Source organism: Hermetia illucens, chromosome 2 (genome assembly GCF_905115235.1).
Source record: "Hermetia illucens chromosome 2, iHerIll2.2.curated.20191125, whole genome shotgun sequence".
Classification (NCBI taxonomy): domain Eukaryota; kingdom Metazoa; phylum Arthropoda; class Insecta; order Diptera; family Stratiomyidae; genus Hermetia; species Hermetia illucens.
In genome coordinates, this window is record NC_051850.1 from 76,147,174 (window position 1) to 76,164,585 (window position 17,412).

Here is a 17,412-nt window from a genome sequence, read left to right on the forward strand (position 1 = left end):
TTTGGCATGCGTGTAATGAAGAACATAATACATAATTTGGTTTGGTAGGTTTGAAGAAAATCCAATTATTATTAACAAAGTTATAGGAGGTGAAACTTTACAATTTTTTGTGAATTTCGTGCACTCTACAACCTGCATGACGTCATCATCACATATCAATTCGTCAATACCACAACGAAATGAGTTCTTATCAATTGGGTGGCAGAGAATTATTTTGTTTTAGTTTTTTTAGTTATTTGCCAGCCAGACACGTGTGCATGTAGGTATATAATATATGCGTGGTAATGAACCTTGCGGGTAGTGCCTAATTCAAATAGATATAAAAAGTAAATCGGAAATATGGCTACGATCAATTTATATACGTGCATATATGTGTACAGTATTCGGAAATAGGCAGTTTGTTTGTTTAGAGTGAGCGTAATATCTATGGCTGTAATATGTACGTATGTCTCGTAGTTTGGAAAAATATGAAGGATTATGTTGGATTTGTAGCTATATACGAATAAAAAAATATATATCTAAAGCTGATTTTCCGACGCGAGTTTTTGTCGAAGCCGCGACGATACCGAATTCTCTAAGGCCCTACTTTGACCGCGGCAGACCGCACCCACAAATACCCGCACGAGCGAAACCAAGACACCAACGAAGCACCCCGAAGCGGATGCGCAAACCAAAATGAAAAAAAACTCGCCACAAGAGCGGAACCACACCGATGAATTTCTAAAAGCGTATCAATGATGTGTCTTGCGGCGGTTTAAAATTGTTTGTATAAAAAATGAAGTAATACTAATAACTCGGATGGCAGCTTTTTCTTTCTTGAGGTTGGGGCTCCTAAGCGTGTGATTGATCCTTGACGACGATTCTGGCTCCCTGCGGCAACGTCCTTGAAGTCAGCTGGTTGTTGAGTTTGTCTCGCCGAACTAGCTGCGGCCAATTTGCTGTGAAATTATATGATGCCGACGACCGGACAGTCGCACCTAGTTCATGGTCGCCGCTGACGACATACCAGATTTGACGCGCGAATCGGGTGAAAAAAAGGAATATCCAAATGTCACCGGGAAGGTAGTAGACTTCTGCGAAAATTGCCGACGCACCAGCATGCAAGGCCGTTAAGTAGGGCTTCGAATTCGAGGAAGGGGCAACGAAAATGTCTGCCGGTGGCACTTTCACAGCTCGGGGCGTGGTTTCCCTTGTTACGGGGGTCATCACTTTCGGGTACTCTTGAGCTTTCAGCAAGTCTTTAATGCAACGCAATTCGTCAAAGCGTTTCTTCAGGAGTTGAGCTTGGTAGCGATAAATATGCCTTCGATCGTACCACACTTCTAGATTTCGCAAAGCCCTTTTATAAAGGCTACAAACTTGTTGTTTATGGGTTAAAACGGCAGAGGGAAGTTAATCATAAAAACTTTATTTAATTTCATAATTTAAATAATTTTATTACATAAAGTTGACGAGAAACTACACAACTTTGTATCAACTCTTTTCTTAATTGACATGTCAAAATTAATTTTTTAAATTCAATTATTATTTCAAAACCCACGGCCCACTCCGCCACGGAGAACACCGGTGGTGGCACCTGTTAATCGAATTAACAACATTCGAAATAAATTTCCAATGTAGTTAACCCCGCTGCGCGACAGTATGTAATGAAGCGATCCGTAATAGCGTTCTCTTTTTTTGCTTCCCGATTGGTAATCTTACAAATTTGCAAATTGACCAGTGTTTTATCAAATAGAAACTTACAGTAGATGCGTTTCCTCTCTCGGACTTTCAATTGGACATCATCTTTTGTTACTCTACTCAATCTCTAATGTTATATTTCATTGTGTCCTTACTAACTGTCATTACTACGAATTCCAATTAACTTCACACATATTTGGCGACAGTAATTTTCCTCATCAGGTTTCGTTTATATAAAATTCTTCAATTCAACTTTGTATTCTAACATCAAATATTTCTTATTTTCAGGGTAAAAGTTTACAAAGGGTCATGGATCGATTGGGCGAAGCATGAAGGAATTCCAATTTCATTGACATGATCAAAGATACTACAACAGGCGTCAATAGTTTTGATTGGTAGTTAAAAATAAATAGATGAATTCTTAAAATTGTGTTAGACTATTGACTTTGTATATTTTTTTCAATTCATAAATTAAAATTTAAAAGGAAGCAGTCATAATTCTTGTTTCACCCTTAGCTCACTCGTTGATTTATTTACTATTACAGAAAACGGGAACTAATTTCTCAAAAATCTAAAAAGCCTTAAGGGGTGAAGCCATTACATGGATTTCATAAAACTTTTTTGCTTTTTTGCTAATGCCTCAACAATGATGTATCCAAAGGATCAGCTGATCTTACCGCGCGGTATTAAAAAAAGCTGCGTGGCTAGTTTTTTTTTTTATATTACATAGATAGCATTTTAGCGCGTTAGGATGCTAGTTTGTGAAAATTTTACTTAAGAAATCTCCTCTACAGAGTGTGAGAAACCCGACTCAATTATGTGATTGAAGACCAATCCTAATTATGAAGATACAAAGTGCTTAGGGTTTTTATAAGAAACAAGTCGGGAAACCGGAAGCGTCTAGCTTCAGGTATAAAAAGTTTTGTGTTTCCCTATGTGAGGAACGACAGTTCCACACTGTATTGACAATAGTCAACCTCATAGGTTTCACACTAGGAGTTCAATATTATCCGCAAATGTGAAGAAGTTAACCTACCACAGATACAAGAAACTCGAAAGCTGGCGCTTCAGGTATAAAGGTTTTATGCTCATCTTATGTGAGAAGCTTCTACGCACATGTTTCCATCCCTATATAGCTACAAATTCAATATATTTCTTCACATTTTTCCAAACAGAAAAAAATTATCCCCACCCTAAATGAACAAATTGCCTATTACCGAAAACTGTACATGCACATACATAAGCTGGTCGTACCGAGAAGAGACACTACTCGTAAACTTCGTTAGTACGTGTATATACCTACACACATACATATGTCTGGCTGGAGTAATTGATATTGATATTCAAAAGGCTAAGAAACTAAAACAAAATGTTCCTGTGCGACCCCCCATTCATATCAGCTCACTTTGTCATGGTATTCACGAATTGATATGTGATGATGACAAGATACACGTTATAGAAAGCATGAAATTCATAAAAAATTATAAAGTTTCAACCTTTATAACTTTGCAAATAATGATTGAATTTTCTTCAAACTCGACCAAATTGTGCCTTATGTTATCCCTTATACCTGCCAAATTTCGTACTTCTAGGACGAACTTAGGGAGGGTTTCCGGGTAAATTTCTAAAATATGGAAATATACTGTTATTAACTTTATTTGTGCAGATATCGGAATCAGATGTATTTTGAGACCTAGATTTTGTGTGTTTTTTTTCAGATTTTTCGGTTGGATAGGTTCTGAGAACGAGACCAGCTTCACATTTTAAGGCACAGATTTTGAGCCCTCACGTCTCTATATTTAATCCAATACAAGAAACAAGATCATTTTCGACAAGTACTAATTGAGCCCTTTCAGTTGACACAAGAACATATTTGGTGAACAAAAATTTACACCCCCTTTTACATGTATGGGGAGCTCTCCCTAAAACTGAACACAAAATGGCGCCACTATATGTAAAGGGATTCACAGACCATATATCGATTGGTTTAGCGGCTTTCGAGTAAATCGCGTGTGACAGACAAACGGACAGACATCATATCGATTTTAATTAGGTTTCGTGTTTACAATATATACGGCGAAAAAGTTTTTACATCCTCCCTTTGCGTGCATGAGCAGCCCCCCTTTAAAATGCACGTGAATTTGTCTGTCCACCAAATTTCGTTAGGGTTGGTTTACCCATTTTGGAGAAAAGTGCGTGTGATAGACAGACAGATAGTGAATCGATTTTAATCAAATTTTGTTTTACACAAAACCTTAAAAAGGAGGCGGCAAGAGTTACTTCAGCTAAGACGCCTAGGTTCTAAATTTTTAGCACACAAAATTTCAAGGGATCGACTACTTCATAAAAATCATATAGCCAATAAAAAATGATTAAAAAGTTGGGAATTTAAAGGCTGGTAACCTTATTGTGATGGTTACCATTGAAATCGGCTTAGTTTTATAAGCTATAAGGCTTATCTTTATAAGGGTTATCGGTTGAACGCTTATGCCAATCCACTTTGTCGCATGGAGATGAATATTTCATCTGTATTACATACCTGATAAATTAAGATGTCAACTACGTACGTAACGCGGAAATTTTGAAGGAAATCAAACTATTATTAACAAAGCTATAGAAGGTGAAGGTCCATCGGAATTTATTGCATGTGTACGACGTTTTCATTATATAGAGTGAACTAATATGAACGGCGGGCAGCGCAGAAACGGTTTAAGGTACGACCCCATCTACGCTATGCGACGCAACGCAGCCACAAACTACACTTATTGTCAAAATATCTTTATATGGTTTTGCAGGCAGCAATACACACTTGAGCAACGCAACAATCAGCCAAGTGACGCGACGCGGCCGAGTTGCCTGGCATAGAATATTTTATAGTGTCGCATGTCGTTTCCATATATTGGATTGGATTGCTACGACTTTTCAGTTTTGATTTGTGTCCACCTGTTAAAATGTCAAAATACGTAGTTGTTTGTAGTTGGCTACCGGGCTATCGAAATATAGGCATGACGCGTCGCGGCAGCTTTTATGTAATGTGGTGTCGCGTAGCGTATATGGGGTTGTACCTTTACGATACGATCGTATATATGCTACGCGACTCGACTCTCAAAATATCCTTATATGATGTGTACGGAGCAAAACACGCTTGCGTGGCCCAACATTTAGCTAAGCGATAGAGAAGTTTGGCAGACAATATTTTGCAGCGTTGCGTGTCATTTCTATATAATGAACTCAGTTGACTGCTACGATTTTTCAGTTTTGGTTTACATGTTGAAATGTTAAAACATGCATTTGTTTGCAGTTGAATGCCGCAGCAGTTGTGAATGTAGTGTCGCAACTGCCGCCACGCGTCGTGCCTATATTGCACTAGCTTTATTCCGACTTTTTTATAATATGACTAGTTATTCTAGTAGTGGTGAGGACATCATCATCCAATATTATTATACAGATATAGAAAAATCAAAGCGAAAAAGATGTGGTTACATCTCTACATAAAGAAAAGCATGAATTGGCGATTATTCGTTGCTGCAAAAGGAGACTTACCAGAAAACAATGCAGCTTATTGCTCATTATACCAACACTAACATCAGAAAATATGTGAGTGAGGAACAAGTTCTTATTACATTGAGGTAATGTATAATCAATTTTATTTATTCAATAGTTACACTGTATTTACATTTACTACTTAACAATTTACAGTAGTTATTATTTTATTTTTTAAATTTTTGATATATAAAACGTCAGTATCCATTTGAAGTGTCTATCGCCTTGCGTAGTAATCTGTCCATCTTCCTGAGGTTATGAAGAGGAGGAATACAAATTTGATGAAGAGATACGGCTCTCTCCCAAACCCAACTGATAGTGGTCCTGTGGAAACTTTACCGCATCAATAAGGTTTAGGAATCTACGTCTAAAACCCCTCATTTGCTCTTGCGTCCATATAATCTTTGAATGACTTCTGTGAACGTATCTTGTTTGCGGTTTTTTTAAACGGCTTAGTGCTCACAGAGTCAGTCGTTAAAGACGTGCAATAAAGTTCAATTATGTGAACACAAGCAGACTATCTGTCAAAAAGAGAAGGTGGAGGTGATAGGGCTGGATCTTCGTCTCCTTCAGACAAATGGTGTTGCTGGGATGTGTCTTCAGACAACTGTTGAGACACAACAAAAGTAGATGGTGGTACATTGGCTCCTTCAGGCATCCCTATTGTTGGTATATAGGGAAGTGTAAACTGCATCGTCACTGACAAACAATATGGTTTTAAAATAGTTATCGTTCCGATGCTTGTAGTTCTTCTAAATAAAGATAAAACTAGGTAGCTTGCTCCTACTACAATATATTTTAATAGTTAGTAAATACGTATTTCGAAAGCTACTTATTCTCTTCCTCAGTACTTAAGCTACCTAATGAGCTGTAGCTGTAGCTTAAGTACTGAGGAAGAGAGTAAGTATAATAGCTTTCGAAGTACATATTTACTAACTATTAAAATATATTGTAGTAGGAGCAAGCTACCTAGTTTTATTTTTATATAATATGGTTTTGTCTTGCTTCCTGAACTTGACGGCGGTGTCTTCAAGTGGCGTACAAAAACTGTTGGCAGATTTTTATACTTCTCCTTGCACTCTGCAACTGAAAAAAAAATGATAAAATAAGAACTACCTATCAATATTTAAACATCAATAATCGGTTTATTGTTGCTGAAATTATTATTTTATCTTATGTAACTATAGATACAAAAACATTATTATCTATTGCAGATATCTGCCTACAGGCTGTACTTTTACATCGTTTGCATTGTACTTTCCGCGAGGACAGTGCGCAATTATATACATCGTACATGGAATGCTCAATTAATTTAGCAAGTGTTGAATCACACCTATACGCCTATTCCAAACGAAGAACACTGCAAAACAATTGGTCAACGTTTCTACACACATCCGCATCGAAAAATTACCTGGGACTGGCTCGACCAATTTTAATTATAAAACAGTATCATTCCATAGTACTAATGTAGTGATGCCAATGGTGTTTTTATTGGTTATACTGGTAAAAGTAGTGACGGAAGAATATTTCGTGCATCACGAAACAGTGGATTACAAGTGGCCTATTCCACTTGCCATCACCTTCAAGACAACCTGATGAAAATGAGTGTCACTTCCTTTACTACTTTGTTGGTAATGAAGCGTTTCCAACCCTAGGTGGCCCTACCCTCAAAGAACTCTTCAAAATACAAAAAGAATTTTTAACTACAGATTGAGAAGAGGAAGGAAATGTAGAATGCGCTTTGGGAATGATTACAAACAAAATTCTAGCCTTGAATAGTTCTATTCGTTCCCGAACCACGAAGAGAGTAGTTGACATAATAAAATCAGTTTGCATTCTGCAGAATTTCATGTGATGTGAAGGCATTCAATAACATAGTGATAAACCACAATAAAATTTCGACACTTCTACTACTGTTGTTCATACAAGGAGAGATATTACATTGCGTCTTGCTTAGTACACCATGATGATTTTACAGAATTATACGGTGGACATACCCGCTGAGCTTTCGTAAATGTGGGAATAATGGCTGAAATTGTAAGAGTGGAGAATTTTTCACCTCTAACTATTTCGCTTTCTTTGGACAGAACAATTAACAGATATTTTATTTTTCCAAACTAACCTTTCATCAACATCCGGTCTAGGCCTGCCTTAGTAAGGAACTCGAGACACCCTAGTTTTGCGGCGATCTCTGCCAATTCGATATCCCTTAACGTTTTCTGGCATCCTGACCTACGCTCCATCTGAGGCAGGGTCTGCCACGTCTTCTTTTTCTACCATAGATATTGCCCTTATAGATTTTCCCGGCAAGATTATCCTTAGCCATATGGATTAGGTGACCCGCCCAAGTCAAAGAGAACGTATTACAGAGCATCCCCTTGTCTTAGACAGTAGTTGATGTTGAATGTTCTCAAGGGTGATCTTGCTGCTTTTATCTGGTCTCGCACAGAATCAGCCTTATTAATTTCGTTAGGATACCACAATCTTTCATGGCTGTGTATAATTTTACCCTCATATAGGTGGCCAAAAATTCTTCGGAGGATTCTTCTCTCGAACACGGCCAACAGTTTTTCGATCGCTTGCCGCAAAAAGAAAATCTGATCTGTTACTGATTTGCCTAGAGTGAAGCCTCTTTGGTATGGGCCGATGATGTTCTGGGCGTAGGGACCTATCCGGCTTAACAAGATAGCGGACAATATTTTATAGATGGTACTCAGCAACGTGATACCTTTAATTGCTGCACTATGTGATACCTCCCTTTTCATGTATAGGACAGATCATGTCTCGTTTTCTGTCGTCAGGCATTGATTTAATGCCACACACCTTGAGCATCAGTTGATGCACCGCTTGGTGTAATTGATCGCCTCCTTATTTAACCAATTCGACTGTAATTTCATCGACTTCTGGCGACTTATGGTTTTTAAGCCACTGGATTGTATGGACTGGCAGCATTTGTCCATCGTCTTCCTGCTGACTTGTTGGTACTTCTCAAGTTCACAGACTTGTTGGTTCGCCCAGGTTTCATTTAGATGTCCGTGAAGTGACTTTTTTACTCAATAAAGTTCGTGATAGGCCTCCACCCGCGTTCTTTGAGAGTGTAGCATTGCGCGGAATGTAGCACTCTTCCATTCCGTTGCTAGCTTACATTCGCCGTCGAACCAGCCGTTTCGACTTTTCTTGCGGCTAGGGCCAAGTATGTTTGTGGCCGCATCATTGATAAAGCTCATCAGGTGGTTACGAAGATCATTTGTTGATGCTTCATCTTCAGAACATTTATGAGCTGCGATTATTGCGGCACCTATTTCCCCTTTACAGGTGTTACGGAGGGCTGTGTTGTGAATGGCTTCACAATCTATTCACTTTCATATGATTGTCAGAGGGGATTGTAGGCGATGTTGTAACTCCAGCCTGGAACACTATGCTAATGAGATAGTTATCCGAGTTTATATTGATCCCCTATATGTTCTTACATTCATCAAGGCTGAGAGGTGGCGGCATTCAATCAACACGTGGTCAATTTGGTTGAAACTGTCTGGAGAAGACCATGTATGTTTGTGCACCGTTTTCCGCAAAAACCAGGTACTTCCAACAACCACTTCGAACTACTAACTGATAACGGGCTGCTATCATTGGTATCCTTATGTAATTTATGGGAGTCCTTACTTGATTGTTCAAATTTCCAAGGATGATTTTAATATGATACCTGAGACAGGCTTCGAGGGTCCGCTCAACAGCCTCGCAGAAGGTATCCTTCTCCGACTCTGCAGTCTCCTCTGTAGGGGAGTGAACGTTAATGAAGCTTACATTTGTAAATTTGCCTCGGAAACGCAGAGTGCATAGCTGTTCGCTTATGTTTTCAAAGCCGATAACAGCAGGTTTAATTTTTTGGCTGACTAAGAAACCAACTCCGAGCACATGGCTTACTGATTGCCCGGTATAATATATGGTGGAGTGGCTCTTTTTCAGGAAACTGATCCCTATCCAACGTATCTCTTGCAACACTTTCACAACAGCCTTATATTCGGAGTCGGTATCGGCTAGCTGTTGATCAGCATTCTGCCTGTACAAGGAGCGAACATTCCATGAGCAAATGTGTGGCTTCCTCAGGTCGGTTTTCCGTATAGGCTTGTCAGCCCTACCCAATCACTGGAGGACCAGTTGGTACAATTTATCGAGTTCTTAGTCACGGAAGACTCGGCTTCATCTTTCTCCGTATACAGTTTTTCATTAAGAAATAATTCCCAGCGATCACAACGTGAAGGTGGAAATATGGTTTTTAAGAGTTGTCGGTGTTGGTTTAGCAGGCGTTTTATGCTCCATCGTGTGTATCGATCCACGTTTCGCCCTGAGACCTATACTAAACTCAAGGATATTTAATCCGGAAAACCTTATACAGCCACCAGAACAGAAGACCTTGATGTTCATTGCTTTGAACTTGATGGGCATAAAAAAAATCCAAGCTGCAGAGATTACTGGTCTTAGCACCCGATTTTCATGACAGCTATGTTTCAAAGTTTATGAGCTTGAATAGATTCAGTTGACTTCTGTCATTTCGACATTAGTTACCGACTCCTTTACCTTGAGAAATGTGGCTTTTCATCGACTTTAAAGCCGCCTATGATAGCATAGCGAGGGTAAAACTGTACATGGTCATAAGAGAATTCGGTATCCCGACGAAATTGATAAGACTGACTAGGTTGACCCTGACCAATGTGCGCGGCCAGATAAAAGCAGCGGGATCACTCTCAAAACCATTCGACATCAACAACGGTCTATGGCAAGGGCATGCCTCTTTAACCTGGCCCTCGAGAAAGTGATCCGTGATGCTGAGGTCAATATAAGGGGATACAATCCTCTTGAACACATCAACAACGATCTATGACAAGGGGATGCGCTATCATGCGTCCTCTTTAACCTGGCCCTCGAGAAAGTGATCCGAGGTAAATGCAAGGGGTACGATCCTCTTCAAGTCCACCCAACTACTGGCCTATGCTGACGATATCGACATTATGGGAAGAACGACCCGAGACGTATAAACTGCCTTCATCCAGATCGAGCAGACGGCGCAAGATCTTTCTTGGGCTGCACATCAATGAAGGCAACGCAACATCAAAACACAGGGGTCAAACGGGAAGAATAAAGATTGGGGACTACAACTTTGAAAAAGTTGATAATTTCTCCTATCGAGGGTCGAAAATCACAACCGATAACAGCTATGACGATAAAATCCGCGCGAGGTTGTTGGCAGAACCTACTTCAGCTTACAAAAACTGCTCCCCTTGAAACGTCTCACCATACTCTTACTGTACAAAGACAATGATTTTGCCAGCCCTCATGTATTCCTCATAGACTTGGGTTCTTAGCACGAAAACTTGCGAATTGCGGGTCACTTAACCCGTATGGATGAGGATGATCCAGCAGGGAAAGTCTATAAGGGCAATATCTATGGTAGAAAAAGAAGACGAAGCAGACCCTGCTTGAGATTGAACGATGCCGTAGGTGAGGACACCAGACAGCTTTTAGGGATATCGAATTGGTGGACCTCGGCGCAAAATCGCGATGTCTTGAGTTCCTTACTAAGGATACCGGATACCGGTTGTTGCGCCGTTCATCATGATGATGAATGTGACTTAACTTTTTGCTCGCGGTAGTTTGGTAGTGTTCATTGACGACCCTGTTAAATATTTACTTATAGGTGTCGTGAATACTATTAATATATAAAATAACCTAACCCTGAACAATTGAAAAACGACAACTGTATCTAAGCTTGCAACACGTGTCCTGCCTGTTCGAACAGGCTCCGGCACATTATGTGGTTGCAAGTGTCGCTACAAAACTTAAGGAAATATATTTGTGTTTTTTTTGCGATTTATCGCTGGCATCATAGGCAATAGCCTGCCATTTTCGTTCGTGTCGGGTCGGTGCGTTGTCGCACACTAATAGCTTGCCGGGGTCCCGCGGAGCAAAACAAAATCAAGAACATTTGGCTTTTGAATAACTTGCGTGTAAATGACATTAGTGTAATGTTCAACAGAAATTGCGCAGAATTTGACAAACTTTATAAAATTAGACCACTAGTCGACATTCTGCATACTAATTTTCTCAAAAATTACATTACAAAAAAAGTCGCGATTGATGAAAGAGTGATCAAATTCAAAAGCAGGAACTGTTCGGAACAATAATAATAATAATTGTTGGCGCAGCAATCCCTATTGGAACAGGACCTTCAAGTGTCTTAGAGCACTTCATTCAATTACGCATTACGCTCGCCCGAGATTATTACCCTGATATGACTCATGTACTAATTCACAGCTGAATGTTGATCGGTGTGTGGTTAATGCCTTTTTAATTTATAAACAGCTGCAGTAATTCCCCTGGACTCTCCCTGGTCGCCATCAACTTGAGAGAAGCACTTCGTGAAGATGCTGCTAATGTAGCACTAAAATAGTTTTAGTTCATAGTTCGTCCTTAAAGAATTACACCTTTTACTGGTTATAGTGTACCTATTAATCATTGTATTTCAAGCAAGTCTATAACCGTTAGAAATTTCAGCGTTGCATCCGGTATTAAGTGATTTCCGAGATGTCTCAACCTACTTTGGACAAGTGCCGGACACTGTCCCAGAAAGTGTATAGAGGTTTCATCACACTCCGCACAGAATTTGCAGGCAGCGACCGTAGATGTCCCTCGTATTCGCAATATTCGAAGTAAATTTCGAATGCAGCGAATCCTGCCGCACCACATCACTCCGCCCACAGATGAAACCGAGGGGTTTCAGCGACCGAATCCGGAACTGTGTTCCCCATCAGTCCTTGCAGCGAACGCGCCGTTGTTTAGGGGTGCACACGGGCTTCAGCCTGGACAGGGAGACTAGCTTTTTGTGTCCACCGATCTCGAGCTGGAGGAAATGTTCTCCCCGCTCGAGAACGCGGTACGGGCCTTCATAAGGAGGCTGCAGCGGCTTTCGGACAGCATCCGTCCTGACCAGGACGTGCGTACGCGTGTCCAGTTCCTTGGGCGCACAGACAGATCCGGACGAGCGTTGGGTGGGAGGAGTGGCCTTGATGCGTCGGAGATTGTCTCCCAGCAGACGCACCAACCCCGACTCTGTGAGACCCGATGTGGCGCGGCAGGATTCGCGGCATTCGAAATTTATTTCGAATGTTGCGAATACCAGCGGACAGATGACGTGCCATGAAGGGGACGGCAAATGTCATTTTTGAAAAAAGAGAATAATAACTAAACTTCTGTCTAAGACTGCGACTCCTAATTGATTGTTGATTTTAAAGATGTATTCGTTGAATTTAATTAATTGCGACTGGTGGATGTAATTGATAAAGAGTTATATATAAGCTCCCAAATGATCAAACCTACGTTTCCTAGTGAATGGTACTATGGTGGTTTTGGCTGGGTTGATGCGCAGTCCTTCATGCACCAGGCACAAGTAACGCTTAGGACAGTTTCGATTCTATTACATAGGGTATCCTCATATTTGCTCCTACAGATTAAAGCAATGTTGCCCGCGTAACCCTAGACCTGTATTCCAATATTTGTTAACACGTTCAGAAGTTCGTCCATTACCATACTCCACAAAAGCGATGATAATACCTCGCCCTGTGGACAACCTTGAGTAGTATACATGACAATGGAATTTCTACCTGCTGGTACTTCTATTTACCTACTCTCTAGCTTTTTGCTCATTCAAAAAGTCAGGGTGTGTCCCACTTCTTTGCGGCTCAGGGCATCTTGCATCTCTGTATGCGATGCATAGTTCGCATAGTTCGGAAAATTGAACTTTCGCGTTAAGTGACAGATAATAGTTTTTTGACATCTTCCTATAATTTATGTTGTGAAATTCATACAACTGAATGCACTAAGAATGCCTATACCTCCGGTTTAAATTCAATTTCAATGGAAGCGGCGGGACTAATGCAAGTGACATTAATAATTAGCACTTGCAATGCAAATAGTGCCTTCCGCAGTTCTCAAAACGAATGCATTTAAGTTAATTACATTCAAAAGTAACAACCTAAAACGGAAAGCGCGGCCAAATTGCAAATGGCGTAATCGGTCATCAGAACGAACCTTGCCGACGTGGAGCGAACTTTGCCGACCTGAAATCTTCATTGTATATTGAAATTGCGTGCGGATCAGAGCTTCTCTCGTCCGCATTACGCACCCACCTTAATTGTGCTTCCCGCTTTAGTGTTTCCTAAAGCGGCTTTTAGTTTTGACAGTGCGGGGGTCGAAAGTAATCGTTTCTTTCACAGACCTGTTCTCAGAAACTACCCAGCCTTGTCTTAAAAAAACACGAAGATGCTTCTTCACGGTGTCCAGGCATTAGAATACTCTCCATACCGATATCTCCTCAGATTATAGTATATTACTCAACTAACCCCTTACATGCAATCTTGAGTCACAAATGTAGTAATATACAATATAGTATGAAGCATTATATCGCTAATTTTGGCCAAAATCATACTATTATTGATGAATTTGCAGTAAAATGTTAGATATCGCCTTCTGTTTGTAGTTAAGTCTAACATTAATAGACCATTAGCTTAATCCCAACTACAATTTTATTTTATTATGTATATATATATTTCGGGAGCATCAGTACAAAGCTTTGTACTGATGAAGGGAGTAAGTTGCTCCCGAAATATATATATATATACATAATAAAATAAAATTGTAGTTGGGATTAAGCTAATGGTCTATGAATTTACAGTAGAATATCTTCTCCGTGTAAACTTATTGCAACCTACAACATTAAACATCAATATCACACTAAAGTGAGTAGTTTGACATGCTAAACGCGTTTATATTATTGGCTACGTACAAATGAAATAGCTCTGCATTAAAATACGCTTACATAAGAAATACACAAAACCTTCCATAGCTGCAGTGTACAACTCGTATTTCCGACTTGTTTGTTTTATAGCCCCTTCTTATAGATCAAATACGAATTCATTTTATTTAGAAATTGTTTTGCGATATAACTGAACCTTCTAATCATTGATTCATTTTTAAATCTGTATTTTCTCTTGAGAAATCAATTATGAGGCGGCATTGAAGCAAAAAAGTCAACTGAGATGCAACATTAAATCAAAGAATAATCAATGATACGACATCACTCAATATGCCAGTAGTTGCTTTTTGTTTATAATTTATTATCTACACTGAACATTTCCCCCAGATTGCACAACTTTAGCATAATAGTTGTTATGACAACAAGGAAAATTGTGCTCACACAAAAGGTGATCGACTAAATTTCAATTAACCTGTTGGTAAAAGACGACACAAATATTTTTCCGTGTTTATATTTGTTTATATCTCTATGGGCCAGCGTAAGTCGCATGAATCTTCTCATAAAGATCGTTTTATTGTATTGTATTACAAGCATTCGGTATCAAATACCAAAATCAAAGTTACATGCGCACTATGCCCTCCATATGAATATAGGACCGTGCCCAATATTGGCTAACTATAGCCTAAGGCATAAACTAACCCAGTTAGTATTTTAATTATCGATGCTGGCGGTTCGGGTATAAAGGTTTTGTGTTCATCTTAAGCCGGCTCCACACCGGACGCGCTGCGTTGCACCGCGCTGCTCTGCGCAACAACAATCCGTTCCAAACCACGCAGAACAGTGCTGAACAAAGTGAGGTGTTCAGGATTGCGCAGTTTGTTCCATATGGAACGCATACGCATGTCTAGTGTAGTGTTGTTCTAGTTTAAGTCAATAGATATGGAATAGGGCCAAATAGTGAGTACTGCTGCTTTTGTTATAATTTATCATCATTTAAAAAAGGACCGGAACTTTCAACGCGAACGTCGTTGCTGGGTAATACCTATTCTAAAAAATAGGGAATTATATAGTATGGTGGTGCTAAATAAAATGCAACTTGGCCGAATAGGTCCGTTTGAAAATTTTTGTCGAATGACATAGATAGACTTCGAGTATCTTCTTACTTTGATTGGACCAGCAGTGATGAAGTATGACACCAATTACAGAAATGCTATATCTGTGAAAGAGAGGTTGACCATTACGCTACGCTACCGGCGATTCCTTCACAAGCGTGATGTATCGCAAAGCAGAGGATATCAAATATTGCAATGGAAGTTTGCGGAGCTTTTACAGATGTTCTAAGTCAATATGTAAAAGTAAGTATTAAGACAACATTTTACTAAAAACATTTACAATAAATAACTTCATCATCAACGGCGCAACAACCAGTATCCGGTCTAGGCCTGGCTTAATAAGGAACTCCAGACATCTCGGTTTTGCTCCGAGGTCCACCAATTCGATATCCCTAAAAGCTGTCTGGCGTCCTGAACTACGCCATCGCTCCATCTCATGCGGGGTCTGCCTCGTCTTCTTCTTCTATCATAGATATTGCCCTTGTAGACTTTCCCGGTTGGATCATCCTCATTCGTACGGATTAAGTGACTCGCCCACCGTAACCTATTGAGCCGGATTTTATCCACAAACGGACGGTCATTGTATCGCTCATAGATTTCGTCGTTATGTAGGCTACGGAATCGTCCATCCTCATGTAGGGCGCCAAAAATTCTTCGGAGGATTCTTCTCTCGAACGCGGCCAAGAGTTCGAAATTCTTCTTGCTAAGAGCCCAAGTCTTCGAGGAATATATGAGAACTGGTAAGATCATTGTCTTGTCCAGTAAAAGCTTTGACCCCATGGGTCAATAACTTGTTCCGTTTAAACAAGGCTAAATTAAAAGTGTGAAATAATAGTTCAAGTAAAATGAAGTTTATTATTGTATAATTACTGTGGCACATACGTATTGATATACTCCTGAAAATCAATGCCAGGCTAAGCTATTGCAAGTTCCTGAAGTTGTTGGTTCTCCAGATAGACATTTTTTGGTTCAGGTGTATGTTGAGTACTTTGGTAGGAAGAACATGCAGACCTCGTGTGTGAGCGATCTATGTGCTGATGGTATGAGTACATCTCTATTTTTGCATTAAAATAGTTCCTTGGAGCTGATTAAATTTTCGAAGTCTACTAACAATGTGCTCTCCGAATGTAGAAATTTCATCTCGAGGTTTCCTCGCGACGTTATTCAATATTATGTAGGCTTGAGTGAGCCTCGAGTCTTCAGTACACTTTTTGTTAACTCTTTTGTTTCGAGATAAAAAGAGTTTTCGTTTGGAATGCTTACTCGAAGTTTCAACACTTTTCGATGCACCTTGCTCAACTTCATTGTGTATGTGGTCCATACTATTCAAAGTCTGATCGGTAACATTGTCAGCAATAAGAGAAGATTCTTGTGAGTCTAGTAACCTGAAAAAGTAGAGTAAATTAAAAATTCAATTCTTTTGAGAATTCATTAAAAAAATTATCGATATAATATCTTCTAATTAAATTGCGAATATTTACTACTACTACTACAGATGCCTAACTCTCGTGAGGAATGATCACGAAATTCTAAAGAATTTGAGGAATTGTGGGATTTCCCTCATTGCTTAGCTGCAATGAATAGTAAAAAAGTGGTAATACAGGCACCATTTAACAGTGGCAGCGAATATATCAACTCTAAATCGTATTTCAGCATTGTCTTATTCACACTTGTGGATGCCAACTACAATTTGTAGTTTGCCGATGTCGGCTCACAAGGCCGTATATCAGATGGTGGCATTTTAACGAATAGCGGGCTGTGGAACAAAATAGAACAAAAATCCCTGAACATAGCTCAACCTACGCCACTTGCAGGACGTCAAAATACTGTGCCTTACGTAATATTGGGCCATGAAGCATTGCGTTGCATGAAAAAGGAATGAAACCTTATGCTGGCAGCTACTAGTGTGGGTCGAAACAGAGAGTATTTAATTATCGCTTGTCAAAAACTCGGCAGATTGTTAAAAACTCCTTTGGAGTGGATCTAAACATTTGTATGCACCTCAAGGTACTTTTGACAGCTTGACGACGAGAAACTTCTCAATCATCATTACAGAGCTTGGAAAAAGTACCACAGAGAAGTTCTTTGGCCGCTTAAACTATTCGGGGCGAATTCGCTGATAATTTTGTTACAAAAGGACGTTTATCTTGGAAGATAATTATGCTTCAACTTGGATACATTGCTGTGTTTAAGATTTGACTGTTAATGTTATATCTTTGTGTTCAAAATTATTAATTTGATCATATTACTTACTGCTGCTGTGTCTCT

The 17,412-nt window shown here is 39.6% G+C and overlaps 2 protein-coding genes across 6 annotated transcripts in view; one reads left to right on the plus strand and one right to left on the minus strand.

Moving 5' to 3' along the window:
• The window catches only part of LOC119648202, a 203,641-nt gene extending 201,463 nt beyond the window's left edge, over positions 1–2,178 (plus strand). For all 5 annotated transcript variants that reach the window (XM_038049802.1, XM_038049801.1, XM_038049803.1 and 2 more), the window contains one exon: positions 1,969–2,178. The gene's annotated coding sequence lies outside the window, so the exon portion shown is untranslated. The remainder of the gene's footprint in view (positions 1–1,968) is intronic.
• Positions 494–17,003, minus strand: LOC119648470. The gene is made up of 4 exons (XM_038050232.1): positions 16,948–17,003; positions 16,832–16,900; positions 16,408–16,529; positions 494–1,388 (listed from the first exon to the last, which is right to left on the minus strand). The coding sequence occupies exons 1-4, from the start codon at positions 17,001–17,003 to the stop codon at positions 832–834; spliced, it is 804 nt and encodes a 267-aa protein (XP_037906160.1). The 3' UTR covers positions 494–831.
• Positions 17,004–17,412: the final 409 nt, after the last annotated feature.